This window comes from Ammospiza nelsoni, chromosome 11, assembly GCF_027579445.1.
Source record: "Ammospiza nelsoni isolate bAmmNel1 chromosome 11, bAmmNel1.pri, whole genome shotgun sequence".
NCBI classification, from domain to species: Eukaryota; Metazoa; Chordata; class Aves; order Passeriformes; family Passerellidae; genus Ammospiza; species Ammospiza nelsoni.
The window spans coordinates 606271-619534 of NC_080643.1; the positions used below are offsets into that span (position 1 = coordinate 606271).

Below are 13264 nucleotides of genomic sequence, written 5' to 3' on the forward strand. Positions count from 1 at the left end.
AAATGCACCCAAGGTATTTCTGTTATGGAGAGGGCTGGACTTTTAGGGAAGGCAGGACAAGGATACTCTGAAGGGGGCATAAAAACAATTGAGAGTCAAATGGCCTCGTTAGTGTGTTGTATTTATGTAAGAATTGGATCCTCCCTGAGTCCAGCTTGCTGTGCTATATTTGCAATGAACTATTGGGTCTAATCCCAGTTGTGAGAAAATAAGGCTTTTGTTGCCAGGCATATTTTCTCACTTGTCACAAATCAGTGGGGTGAAGCATATGTTAGAGGAGCGGCTGCCCGGCGGGAGGATCCGTGACAACGCTGTTCTCCTGGATGGATGATTGGGATAATTCAGCGCGGTGGAGCAGCCGGGGTGGGCGGGCAGCACCCCAACGCCGAGCCGGGCTTTGTGCCGGGGTGTGCGGGCTGCACCCCAACGCCGAGCCGGGCTTTGTGCCGGGGTGTGCGGGCTGCACCCCAACGCCGAGCCGGGCTTTGTGCCGGGGGTGACCGGAGCTCCGAGCCGGGCTTTGTGCCGGGGGTGGCCGGAGCTCCGAGCCGGGCTTTGTGCCGGGGGTGGCCGGAGCTCCGTACCCGGCTTTGTGCCGCTGTCGCCGGCTCGGGAGGGGCACGGCTCCGGCTGCCCTGTCCCAGCCCGTTGCTAGAGAAACCTCCGCCTTTGTGTGGCCCTGTCTGAGCAGCCGGAGCGCGGCCCGGGGCTGCGGAGGGGGTGCTGTGCCAAACCCATCTCCTGGAGGAGCAGGAGGAGCAGGAGGGGGCTCCGGTCCGCAGCTGCTGGGGCAGGCTGTGGGCTGTGTGGGCTGGGGAAGGCTGTGTGGGCTGCTGCAGCACACAGCCCGCCCTGCAGGCTCCCCTGGCTCCCCTGTGTCAGTCTAGGCTCCGGCCTTTGCAAGTCTTAACTGCCCAGGATTTTCCACTGCCTGCTTTTCACCGTGTTTGCCTGTGAACTTCCCTTGTGTTGCCTGTCCATGAGCTCTGCAGGGTATCCTGCTGTCTTTCTGCTGGGGTTGGCTTCCATGGTGGCTGATGCCAGCTGACGAGCCAAAGGTAAAGTTTTGGGGTTTGTTGCTGAAGGGAAGATTATCTACCGTGGAGAGCAGTTGGTTGAAGGTTGGAATTGCAGGCCTGTGGATCCCCCCACAAGGGACAGGATGGATGCAGCATGGCTGCAAGCAGTGCAGGAGCTGTTGGCGCTGTCCCCTGGCGTGGTGACCGTCAGGGACCCTTGGAGCACTGAGCAGTGTCCTTCTCTCTGCTGCCATGTCTGTCTTTGCAGTGGTGATGCCAGCAGCTTTGCATTTTGTTTTCTACACAGCCCTTCCCATTTAGCATGCAGCAGCAGCCCTGGGGTCAGTGCCCATCTCCGCTGTTGGTGTGATGGCTTGTCACTGGGTGGCTTTAGGGTCACAGCTGGCAGCACCCTGTGCCCACAGGGCCTGTCCTTTGCCTCTGAGTGCTGGGCTGGCACTGACCTGGCTGAACTCCTGCAAGGAAACAGAAGTGTCAAATCAACACATTGTGGGCATAGGAAAAACAAAGAAATTCTGTTGACAAAGGTTAAAGTGTGCCAGGGACAGAGAGAGCTGGGCTCCAGCAAACTGGGAACAGAGAGAATAAAGACTGAGGCACTGATACAAGTTGTTGTGAGACCTCATTTGCAATTTACCATCCATTCCCACATTCTTTTAGCAGAGAATTTGACTTTTGAAGGTATCTCTAGCATTCTCAGTGGAGTGGAATTGTCCTTCATTCTGGGGTTCTGCAGCTGGCTGTGAGTGAGGGCTGGTGTCAGTATGTGTGTGTGCAGCAGATGCCCAGAGTGCCAGGGAAAGCCGTGTCTGGGCAGAGGCAGCAGCTGTGCTGAGCATCCCTGCTCTGCCTCACCATCCTCCTCTGCTGGGGCCCTTGGCTGCTCACCAGTGTCAGGTGAGCAAAGTGAGAAAAACAGATCTTACAAACCTTAGGGAAGGCAAAGGACATTCTGTGTGTGGTGGGTTGCTTGTGCAGCTGTTAGGAACGTTAAAGAGGCTGTTTCTGTAGGTGGACTGAAATGGCCACAAGTGCCATGGCTGGTCTGGGCACATGAGGGGAGGAGTGGAGGGTCTCAAGGTGAGCAGGTGCAGGAGCTGCCTCACCTCAGCTGTGCCCACCTGCCTTCTGCAGGGCAGGGGTGAGTGGTGGTGGGGAGCTGGGGCTGCTCTCCCCTGTCCCTGGGGGCTCTGGGAGCAGGGAGGCAGCGCATGGACCCGTTCCATCATGACCCCTGCCATTCCAGCTCCTCTGATCCCTCTGCCGTGCAGCTGCCCCTGCTGCCAGCTCAGCCCAATTGTTCTCAGTTTGAATAGATTTTCCTGTGGTCGTCTCGTTTTCCCTCTCCCTTCAGTTCTGCACACGCCCTCATGCAGAGCTCAGCTGTGCTCCAGGGACAGTGAGCAGCTCCTGCACAGGCTCCTGGCCAGGTGCGCTTCACAGAGCTGCAGAAACCCTGCCCGGGTTGGGAGGAGTCGGGGAGGTGTATTTCCATCACATCCTGTGCCACAGGTGCTGTGTGGCTTCTCTTGCAGACAGGGCAAGGGGTCTGGCTGTGCCTGTGAGCAGCTCTCCCTTCCCTGCCTGTCTTGCTGGGATCAGCATCCCCCGTGTGGGGGATTTGCAGCCGAGGAGCCCCAGCTCTGACAGTGCCAGGCGGGGCCAGCACTGGAGCCCAGCTGTTCCTGCAGGATGCAGCAGGGACCCAGGTGCTGCAGGAGGCACCAGCTGCCCCAGGTGACACCAGCTGCCCGAGGAGCCCATCCCACGCTCCACAGGCACCTCCAGTGCTGCTGAGCCCACCTGGGGAAAGGTCACAGGGGCTGCAGTGTGTTTCTGTCCTGGTGTCCTCAGAGGAAAGCAAATAAACACGGAACAGATGAAACCTTTGGTGTTTCTGAGCCGGGATTTGGAGGGTGTGAAAGACTTTAAGCCTTTGAGCCAAAGCTGGGTTGGATTTGTTGTTAAACTGGCAGTGCAGGGGGATGGGGTGAGAGAAGGGTGCATGGCAGTGCCAGCTTCCTTAAGGTCAGTGCCGGCTGTCTTGAAGGCATTCACATGGACATTTATCAAGAAATAAAATGTTAGTTTATATGAGAATAGTGTGTGATTTCAGGTAGTACCAGACAGATAGAAATATAGTTTCCTGGTTTCAAAAGGCAATTGAGAGCTCGGGGGTTGGTCTCAGTGTGGTAAGACCGTTTGTTTTGACAAAGAATAAGGTTTAATGTGAGGCTGGTCGGTGGCACTGTTCTGCTCTCTCTTGGGCAGCAGATCCCGTGGCCTTACTGAGCCCTGGGTGAATTCAGGGCCTGGAGGGAGCTCCAGCAGAGCTGTGCTGTTCGCTCTGGGACAAGGGAGGAGAACCCTCCTGGCCAGTGTCTGTAGCTGATGTCTTGTTCCTGTCCTGTGCTGTGCCTGCAGAGATCCGAACGCAGCTGGTGGAGCAGTTCAAATGCCTGGAGCAGCAGTCGGAGTCGCGGCTGCAGCTGCTGCAGGACCTGCAGGAGTTCTTCCGCAGGAAGGCCGAGATCGAGCTGGAGTACTCGCGCAGCCTGGAGAAGCTGGCCGAGCGCTTCTCCTCCAAGATCCGCAGCTCCAGGGAGCACCAGTTCAAGTGAGTGGCTGTTCCAGGGGCAGCGAGGGGCAGGGCTGCTGTGGGCACCGGGGTTGCTCTGTGGCGTCGCGGTCCTAAAGCGGAGTGAAGTCACATCAGCCGGGACCTTGTCTGTCTCGTCCCTGTGGGGCTCACAGAAGGAACATTTGGACATTTGTCTGTCCAAGACTTCCACCGCAGCATCGCTGACCTGTGCTGCGTGAATTGCACTTCCTGAGCACTTCCTGAGCAATACAATAAAATAGGAACTGGGGACTGGGAAGGAGTCAAACCCCTTGATTTTTTGAAAGGTCGTGAATTCAGCCACTGATTTGATTGTGCAAATAGTGGTGGGCCTGGTCTATAGCCCTGGTTTTTGTGTGTAGCCCAGTCATCAGCTGTCCAGGTGCTGTGTGTTTCATGCAAGCTCGCTGGCAGGCTCAGGGTTGGAAGCAGTTTCTGGAAATGGAGTTTACTGCACTTTATTTGCAATAAAGTGTGTGCTTTTTCTGTGCTTAGCCGTATGGTGTTGGAGGGAGGCAGATCCTTAGTGGTAATATTGTGAAACAAAGCTTTGAAGTAGGAAATATGAACTGAGTCCTGGGATTGTGTGAGAATCAAACCAGTGATGCAATTGTGAAATCCATGAATATGTAAATATGTGTTTTCAAAAGCAGCTTCTTTTCAGTTTAACCACACTTGTGAACTTGGCTAAACGAGAAAATATCTGAAAAAAATAGAAAGAAAAACAACGTTGACTCAGAATTTCATTTTGGAGGTGACTGCTCTGTGGTGGGGATACTGGCTTGTGCTATTCTGCTGGCTGGTGACCTCAAGGCCCTGTGGAGGCCACTGCCCCTCGCACCTGGGGGCTGGTCCCCGCTCCCCGTGTGTGCCAGGGCAGAGGGGCCCGGCTGGGCTCTGTGGGGCCACGCTTGGTGCTCGTGCTGGGCTTGGCAGCTGCTGTGGGTTGTTGTGTCCCCTGCCACAGCCGGCTCTCCTGGTGGTGTTGGGGGTGCGGGGTCTCACTGGGCAGCACGGGCAGTGCAGGAGCTGTGCCCGGCAGGGTGTGTGCCCTGTGCCCGGCAGGGTGTGTGCCCAGCATGAGCTGTGCCCGGCAGGATGTAGGGACTATGCCTGGCAGGCTGTGTGCCCTGTACCCAGCAGGATGTGTGCCCCGTGCCCAGCACAGTCTGTGCCCTGGGACCGTGTGGCAGCACTGGCAGCGTGGAGCCGGGTGCTGCTCCTGGCTGCTCTCCTGCAGCACCTGAGCCCGAGCTCTCCACCTTTGCCTCCTGGGCCACAGTGTTTGTCCCCGTCTCTGTTTCTGCCAGCGGTGTCTGTGAAAGTCTCTCAGCTGGAACTGTGCCCTTTGTTCCAGATGAAACTCATGTCCTTCAGTTCAGTGGCCAAAGGCTGCAGCTGCTGTTCAGTGCCTTTCACAGAGCCTGGGCTTTGCCTGCTCGCTGCCCTTCTCCTCACCAGCCCCAGGCTCTTCACAGTCTGTTTCTTCCTCTAACCCCTGGTGATTTTTTTCCTGTTTCAGCCGCAAGAGCAGTGATTTTTGCTGTTACATTGCTAAATCCTATTTATTCCATATTACTAAATCCCGTTTAATCTGTTTACTCGGTCTCTCTGGTGTGAGGCTTTACTGCTGTCTTATGCCAAGCTCTGCTGCTGATGAGTTGCTGTTCAGATCGTCTCTGTCCTTTTGGCATCTGGCTGTTGTGTGTTGGTTGTGTGGTGCTGGGTGCTGTGCACCAAGGAATTGAAGGAGCTCTGGTTCAGAGGTGGGACCTACAGAGGCTCAGGGGGTGTCTGGCCTCACCCATTAGCTCAGAGCAGTATTGGGACTTAGCATTGCTTGCAGTTCTAGAAGCTGCTGCTGTGCAGTGTCCACAGGTGACAAGTGGTTCTCCACGGTTCTAAAGGACTTGGGCACAAGTGCTGGTGTTGTTGGTGGCGTTAATTGGGTCAGCTTGATTTCCGTGCTCTCCCCTGCTGAGTCCTCACTGTCCATTCCATGTCCATAGATTCCCTTGATACATTTCCATCTTCCAGCCTGCTGTGTACCTGCCCTTAGCAGGCCCATCTGCAGCCCTTCCCCAGCTGCTCACGTGTGTCATTATTGTGATGAGGCTGTGACTCTCGGCATTCCCGTCCCTGCAGTGCTGCTTTGTCCCCGTGCAGCCGTGTGTAGCGGGCTGTGCCCAGCCCTGCCTCTGGCCGTCGTGGTGCCTCCAGGGCCAGGGCTCGTCCTGCTGTCTGCAGGCCGTTGTTCTGTCCGTGTGGGCATGCACAGGGCTCTGCAGTGTCCACGCTGTCCCCCACAGCATACCTGGGTGTGTTCATGTTGTGCACAGACACTCTGAGGTAACATTGGATGCAGAACCCTTTTGTGAGCACTTTTCAGTGCACTAAGGCCAGCACAGTGTACTGGGGGGCAAGGGGCCATTCTGCAGCAGTGACAGCTGTATTTGTACGGCGAGGGGAAAGAACGAGCAAAACTGTCTCCCTTTCCAGGGATGTCTCTTCTCCCGTGCCATCTGCCAGAGCACAGTTTGGGAAGGGGCTGGCTGGGGGCCTGGCGTGGCACAGGTGCTTGTGTGGCACTGGACATCCCTGTGTGGCAGGGCTGGTACAGCTGGAAGAGGAGATCATGCCCCAGATCTCAGCGGCTGTGTGCAGGGGAGGGAGGTGATGTGCCCACAGTGTTAATTTGAAAATGGGTGCCTTTTTGACGTGTTCACCTGGCATTTTTGATTTTACTTTTCCACGATTCTCTAGGAAAGATCAGCACCTGCTGTCCCCTGTGAACTGCTGGTACCTGGTTCTGACGCAGACGCGTCGGGAGAGCCGAGACCACGCCACGCTGAACGACATCTTCATGAACAATGTCATCGTCCGGCTGTCCCAGATCAGCGAGGATGTCATCAGGCTCTTCAAAAAGGTGACTGGGCAGCCTTGCTTCATGAGCCTCCATCCTGGTGTTTAGTCTAAAATAGAATTGTTATCAGTGTTGCAGAGCAAACCTTGCAAGGGACTATCGCTAAAAGTCGTTCCAGGTAGTATTTATCCTGGAGTTTGAAGGAAACTGAGATCTAGACCTGTCACGTCTGGAGTGTGAGGTGTGACCTGGTGCTCACAGTGTCAGTGCCAGAGAAGGGAGAGGTGGAAACAGGCTGACTTCTTTCCAAGACTCTTTGGAGGGCTTCAGGGAACAGGTCAGAGCAGGCGTGTTGGGTGGAACCTTGCTCAGGAGCAGGATGACAGCTATGAGGCAGTACAGGGAGTCACTGTGCTTCCTGGGGCAAGAGTCATGCCTCAGAAATTCAGTGGAGCTATTTCCAGGAGGCAGAGATTGTCATTAGCAGGTTGTAGGGCTTTCACTGGAAAAGGGCCTTAGCTGAAATTCTTGAAAATCTGTTGAAGAGTAGAGAGGGGTTGTTTTCTGGATTAATGATTAGTTAAAAGGCAGGAAAAAAGGGAAGGAGAGTTCCAGTGCAGTTCCTAATAAATTATTTGGAAAAAGCCTGAACAGTAAGATGACAAAATCTGCTGATGATACAGAATTATTAATGATAACCAAATGAAAAAGGAGCATCAGAGACTTCTGAGAATCACACAGTCAGGTGGACCAGAGCTGTTCATTGAAGGTGAGGAGTGTGGTAAGAGCACCAAGAGTCCCAGCAGAGGGTAGGCTCTGTGGCCTTGTTTTCATCAGGGGACTGTAGTGAGGGAGCAGGGTGAGCCACAGGGCACCTGCCTGTCCAGCAAGAGAAGGGTCATAATCAGGGCTTATCTTGAAATTTCAGCCTGACTGAAGAATAAATTTCATGTGATATTTTTATGACCAGTTTCCTCTAGTTTATAGATCTGACCTAGAAATTAAACTGCAAGGTCAGGTTTGTGTTGGCTGATTTGATGTGAAATATCATCCCTTTTCCTGTTCTCCTGCCCTCCAGAAATGGAGATGCTTGGTAGATGTTGATTAGTCCAGTTCTGTCTCAAAATGTTCCTCCCATTTGCATGGTTTTTGAGATTTATATTTAAACTGTTTTTTGAGATTTATATTTAAACTGTGTTTCTGCTTTCCCTGTCCATGTCTGGGGATGATGTGCCTCATTTGGAAACACAGGACAAATTCAGCCAGCTTGCAAACAAGGACGTACATTGAGTGTTCTAAGTGTTCTGGTGTCCAGTCTGGCTTTGAGTGTGGTGGGTAAAGCCCTCCAAGGGGGGCCAGGCTGTGCAAGGCTGCTGGCAGATAACCTGGCTGCAGAAGGGTTAAAGCAGTTGTGGTTCAGCTGCTGGGTGTGCTGGAGATTGCTCTTTGATGGTAAATTAGAGTAGCATTTTTTTCCAGAAATGTCACTTTTAATTCTTCCCATCTAGAGTTTATTAATGGCCTGTGACACGCTGCAGGGACAGGGGGAGCCAGGAGGTTTTGTGTTTCCTGCACTCATTATGTAAATGTGAGCAGTCCCTAGGAAGGGTGGGGAGGGCTCAGGGGTACAGGGTGAGCATAACCAAGGAGCAATTGCTCAGCACGTGGTAATCTGCCTGGAGAGATGTGGGTGCTGAGCTGCTCCACCCCAGTGCTCTCCCGTCACTGAACGGGCAGTTTGTCCCTCTCCACCCAGGTGTCCTGGCACACTCAAACCCAGGGTGAGGCACCCATTGCCAGGCCGGTGTTTGCTCCACTCTGACCTTCTGCTGTGCAGAGGGAAGGAAGTATGATGCTTCTTCCAGGTATGGGACACAGGAAATTACATGTTTGAGACAGAGCATTGCTATGTCCAAAATAAGGGTGCTGGCTTATCCCCCAGTATGGGATTTAATTATGTGCTGTGACAGTGAATTTAATTACAGCCCGTGCTGCTTTGTCCTGGATGGAGGTTGGATGAAGAAGCAGTGTCTGGATGGGAGCTCTTGTCTTTGTCTTGGATGTCCATTGCCAGTCATCCATGCTGCTGCTGCCCCAGACTTTGTCAGCATGGCAGGAATTTTAATAAATTGCTAACTTGAAGCCATTGCTGTCTCAGTGAGCAGCTGTGGGTTTTAGGAGGAATGTGAGGCCTAAAGGAAGCACCTAAATTGTAGTTCAGGTTTTGTGGATGGTCCCAGGAACTGGAATGATGTTTGGGTGGTGTCCCCTGTCAGTACACAAATATAATTTCTCCATTGGAGAAAGGGAAGGCAGCAGGCTTGGAGGAGAGGCAAGTCCTTCAGCTTGGAGGAGGCTGCAGCATCCTCACTCATCCTCACTGCCCTCTTGGATGCTGGGAGCCTCCACTGATGCTGCAGCCCCTTTGCAGCAGGGGCCAGGTGTTGGGTTAGTGTCTGCAAGCAATTGGCTCTTTAACAGTGCTCCCCACCTGTGGCTGCCTGTGCAGGTGTAGCTCATGGAGCAGCAGCTGAGCCAGTTTGTGTTGCTCTATTTCAGAGTCTAAAATTGGGTTTGAAAATTACAGCTCTGTGGCCCTGCCCTGTGTGCTACAGGAAATCCGGGGCAGAGGCAGAGCTGGAGCTCAGGCTGGCCACAGCTGCTGCCACCAGCCTGTCCTGTCCTGTGCTGTCCTCCCCTTGGCTTGGGGCCTGACCCTGGCAGCAGGGATGGCTGCAGGGTGCTCCAAGCCCTGTTTGGAGACCCTGACTGCAATAACTCACATTAGAATCACAGGATGGTTTGGGTTGGAGAAGCTCTCTGGGGCCATGGAGTCCAAGCCTTCCCCCAGCACTGCCAAGGCCACCATGTCCCCAGTGCCACATCCACACAGCCTTTAAATTCCTCCAGGAATGGAGAAAAAGGTTTTTCCAAATATTTAACCTAAACTTCCCTGGTACAACTTGAGGCTGTTTTCTCTTGTCCTGTCCTCTGTTCCCTGTCCCCTGGCCCCCACTTGGCTGCACCCCCCTGTCAAGGAGCTGAAGAGAGTGAGGAGGTCCCCAGACATCTTTGGGCTGTGTCTGCCCCGTGCACATCTGTCACAGCTCTGTTGTGAATTAAGCTCAGTGAGATGTTTGGGAGCAGTGATGACCATCAGTGTTGGTGGGCAGGGCACAGGGACTGGGCTCCAGTCCAGATGAGGGTTCCTGGTGGCCGTGGGCCTCCACTGAGGTCCAGCCTTGTGGTCACTGGCATCATCCTGGCACCTCCCTGGTGCCCATGGGGTGGGAGCAGTGTGCTCAGTCAGGCTCTGAGGATGGGGCTGTCCCAGGTGCCCTGGCACCAATTCAGACACACCATGGTTACTGGGTGGGACTGTCACCCTGTAGACTCCTTGCTTCAGGCTTTGCTTTAAGTCTAACTTCTAATAATCTAGATTAAACTGTCAAAGTCTGTAGGTTGTCCCATTGACTGGAATTAGAGGACCTTTCTGTGCTGAGGGCTTCTGTCATCACCCAGCCTGGTGGAATGTTGTTTTCCCTGCCCACATGCACAAAACTTCCTGGAGTTATTTGAGGAAATCTGGGAGAAACTGCTCAGTGTTGTTTTGGTTTGGTTTAGGGGAGGGAGGAGGGGGTTGTCTATACTTAGTTTAAACACATCTTCAAGCTGTAATAAGTATTTCCTAGCCAGGAAGATTCCACGGAGAGATTTGTGGTGTCATTAGAGGCAGGCAGGAGAGCAGTGTGAGCGCATCCCAGCTCCTCAGCTGCTGGAGCTGGTTTGATGTGCAGCCAAGCCCCAGTGCTGGGCAGCTCCCCGTGCTGTGGCCTCTCCATGAAGGGCTGTGTCCATGCTCTGGGAGGCTGGCAGCTGCAGCTGCCTCATCCTGCCTGGCAAGGAAAGGGAAAACACAGCCTGATAATGGCATTTCAGCAGACAGGAGGATGCCAGGAGTTCCTCACTGGCACTGTCTCCTCAGCTGGCTGAACTTTGGCTGCTACGGTTGTGAAACGGGACACTTTATTATATAACTGTGGTGCAGCTATTTTGTAATGTCCCTTTTCATGCTTTGGTTCACTCAGGTCAGAATAGTGAAAATGAGCTACTGAGGAGGAGCTGGGGGCTGGGTCATGGCCAAGGGAATTGTGAACCTGGGATGCTGGTGCTGGGGAGCCCTGGTAGTCTTTGCTCTGAAGCACCAGCATTGGCTGCAATTGCAGGTCCAGCAGCAGATGTGTTTAATCACAGAGCAGCAGAGTTTTCAGATCAAGACAGATCGATGGGTGATGCTGTGGGGCTGGAGAATGCCGACCTAGGGCACACAAATGGCTGTTGGATGATGTACACCCTGCCAGTCTCAGCGTGAATCTGTGTCAGTCCCCAAACTGGGGGACCGTGATGTGTGTTATACCCACATGGGGAGTTGGCTGTGGGCTGGGAATGAATTTACCAGTGGAAGGGCAAAGCAGTATTGCCTGTAATTTTAGATTCATCTGTTTTGCAGGGGAAATACGTTAAATTATATGAAATTCCTCCTCATGGTCTCTGAAACCCAGTTTGGGTGATCCATGGGCAAACATCAATCTCAAATGAATACACAGCCACTCTGAAACTGCATGAGACTTTGCTGTGCTGTGCATTCATGTTTATGATTCCTCTGAAATGTATTTCATTTTAGATCTGCATGTTTTGAGCATAACAGTGTCACCTCTCTTGTTTTTGTCTTGCAGAGCAAGGAGATTGGCCTCCAGATGCACGAGGAGCTCCTGAAAGTCACCAATGAGCTCTACACGGTGAGCACGGAGCCCATCCCACTGTTCCCCAGCCTGGGGAGCACGGGCATTTGTTAGAGCCAGTCTGAGGAGGCTCTGCCCTGGCTGTCCTGCAGCGTGGCCCATTCCTTCCCCTCTATCCTTTGGGAGATCCTCTCTCCTCACTGGGGGTGGCAGTGCCGGAGGCCAGGGGCTGGGTCCTGGTGCCCAGCTGCTTCCCTGGAGCCTGGCGGGGCAGCGTGGGTGTGATCCACTCAGACCCCTGTGCCTGCAGTGCCCTCACCCCTGGGGCAGTGTGGGTGTGATCCACTCAGATCCCTGTGCCTGCAGTGCCCTCACCTGCTGGGGTGTGATCCACTCAGATCCCTGTGCCTGCAGTGCCCTCACCTGCTGGGGCTCGGGCTCCACGTCACCTTTTGGCCCGGCTCACACCCTGGGTTGGTGATTTCCAGGCACCAGTGGCTCTGAGCTGGCCTTGTTGTCTGTTGGATGCCTCCCTGCCCCTGTGAGCCCTGGGGGGATGGCTGAGCTCCACCTTCTGCTGGGGAATGCAGAAAACTTTGGCTCATAGGGGAGCTTCTGCCCCAGGAGCACTTTGGCTGCAGAGCTGTCTGTGCCTCCCAGGGAGATCATGTGCTGTTAGTCAGGACACGGCTCTTCAAGCAGGTTTTCATAGCAGAGTAGTAAAAGCCTTTGTGTTGCTTCTGCCTCTTGCCCAGTAGCAAGTTTTTTTTTTAAAATATTTTATTTGTGGTTTAGGAGCCACAAAACCATATAAAGTCTGCCTTTTGTTGGAAAATTGAGATAATATACTTGCTTTCTTTGGTAGTATCTGTAACTGGTACATAAATAATGCTGTAGTAGGTTTATTCCTAAACAATCATTCTATTTCATCTTTTTGAAAAACTGGCCTAAACAACAGAGCATGAATGATTGTATTTGAAATTTCTGCCATAAATCTCCTCTTAACAGGTTGGTTCCTGCACTGGCTGTTGAAGGATTTGATTGTTGTGAGACCTGCAGTGTGGGTGGACAGCAGATCAGATTAAAAAGCCTGTGTGAGATTTGGGAGTGCGTTGTTGATGGTTGAATGTCACAAGCTGTGTTAGGGGTGGTGACTAATTAGGATTAATTGCAGCAGCAGCATGACAGATGCACAACAAGGAAAGGCTGACAAGGCTGGGCTGGGCTGCATAGCTGTGCAGAGCCTGCTCTGAGCCCAGCCAGGGGACAGGGCCGTCCCTGGGGACACGCTGGGGTCAGCCCTGTGCTGAGCTCCCACTGCAGGCAGCGGCCAGGGGGAGCGCAGGGTGAGTCTGCTCGTGCTCACAGGAGCTGAGACTGCTGCCATCGCTGCCTTGCTCCGTGTGCTGAGCAGAACGGGCTGGAATGGTGAAACAAACTGGTTTGAATGGGAAACGGGGGCACCTGGAGGAGCTGTGTGTCTGCGCTCAGCCTTGCTGCTGAGGTGACACGCTGGTTGTGTCACGCAGGCAGGGGGAGCAGGGAGGGGACATGCTGCAAAAGCATGGGGAAAGGGCTGTGGGGCACTCGGGGTCACCTCACGTGTGCTTGGTGCCAGCAGCTCGGGCTCAGAGCTCTGTTCCTGAGCCAGCAGGTGAGCAGACCCAGCTGCCCCCGCTCAGGGGTCTGGGGGTGCCTGGGGCCACCTTGGGGCCGAGCTGCTGCTGTGTGTGCTCTGTGCCCACGCTGGTGCCCACGAGCAGCACGGGAGCTGTGCCCGCTGGCAAAGCCCACACGGGGCAGGGGCCTGGCTCACAGGGCACCAGGCTGCTCCTGTGGCAGAATTGTCACTTTGCTGTCACACAGGGAAGTTGATTTTCTTGCCTCTGGCCAGGCCTTTACCCACAGCTCATCCGTGCCCTGGCAAGGCTGCTTTTTAAGCCTCTCCAAGGGGAATTCTGTGCACTGGATGGAAAATTGAATTTTTTTCAGGCTTCTC

The 13264-nt window shown here is 53.9% G+C and overlaps 1 protein-coding gene across 4 annotated transcripts in view; it reads left to right on the top strand.

Annotated features, from left to right (window-relative positions):
* Nucleotides 1-13264, top strand: part of SRGAP3 (SLIT-ROBO Rho GTPase activating protein 3) — a 67545-nt gene that overhangs the window by 24664 nt on the left and 29617 nt on the right. For all 4 annotated transcript variants that reach the window (XR_009419230.1, XM_059480013.1, XM_059480014.1 and 1 more), the window contains exons 2-4: nucleotides 3465-3657; nucleotides 6424-6586; nucleotides 11260-11322. Coding sequence is in view for 3 of the 4 variants with exons in the window: in XM_059480013.1 (XP_059335996.1) it covers nucleotides 3465-3657; nucleotides 6424-6586; nucleotides 11260-11322 (419 nt within the window). In the remaining variant the exon portion in view is untranslated. The remainder of the gene's footprint in view (nucleotides 1-3464; nucleotides 3658-6423; nucleotides 6587-11259; nucleotides 11323-13264) is intronic.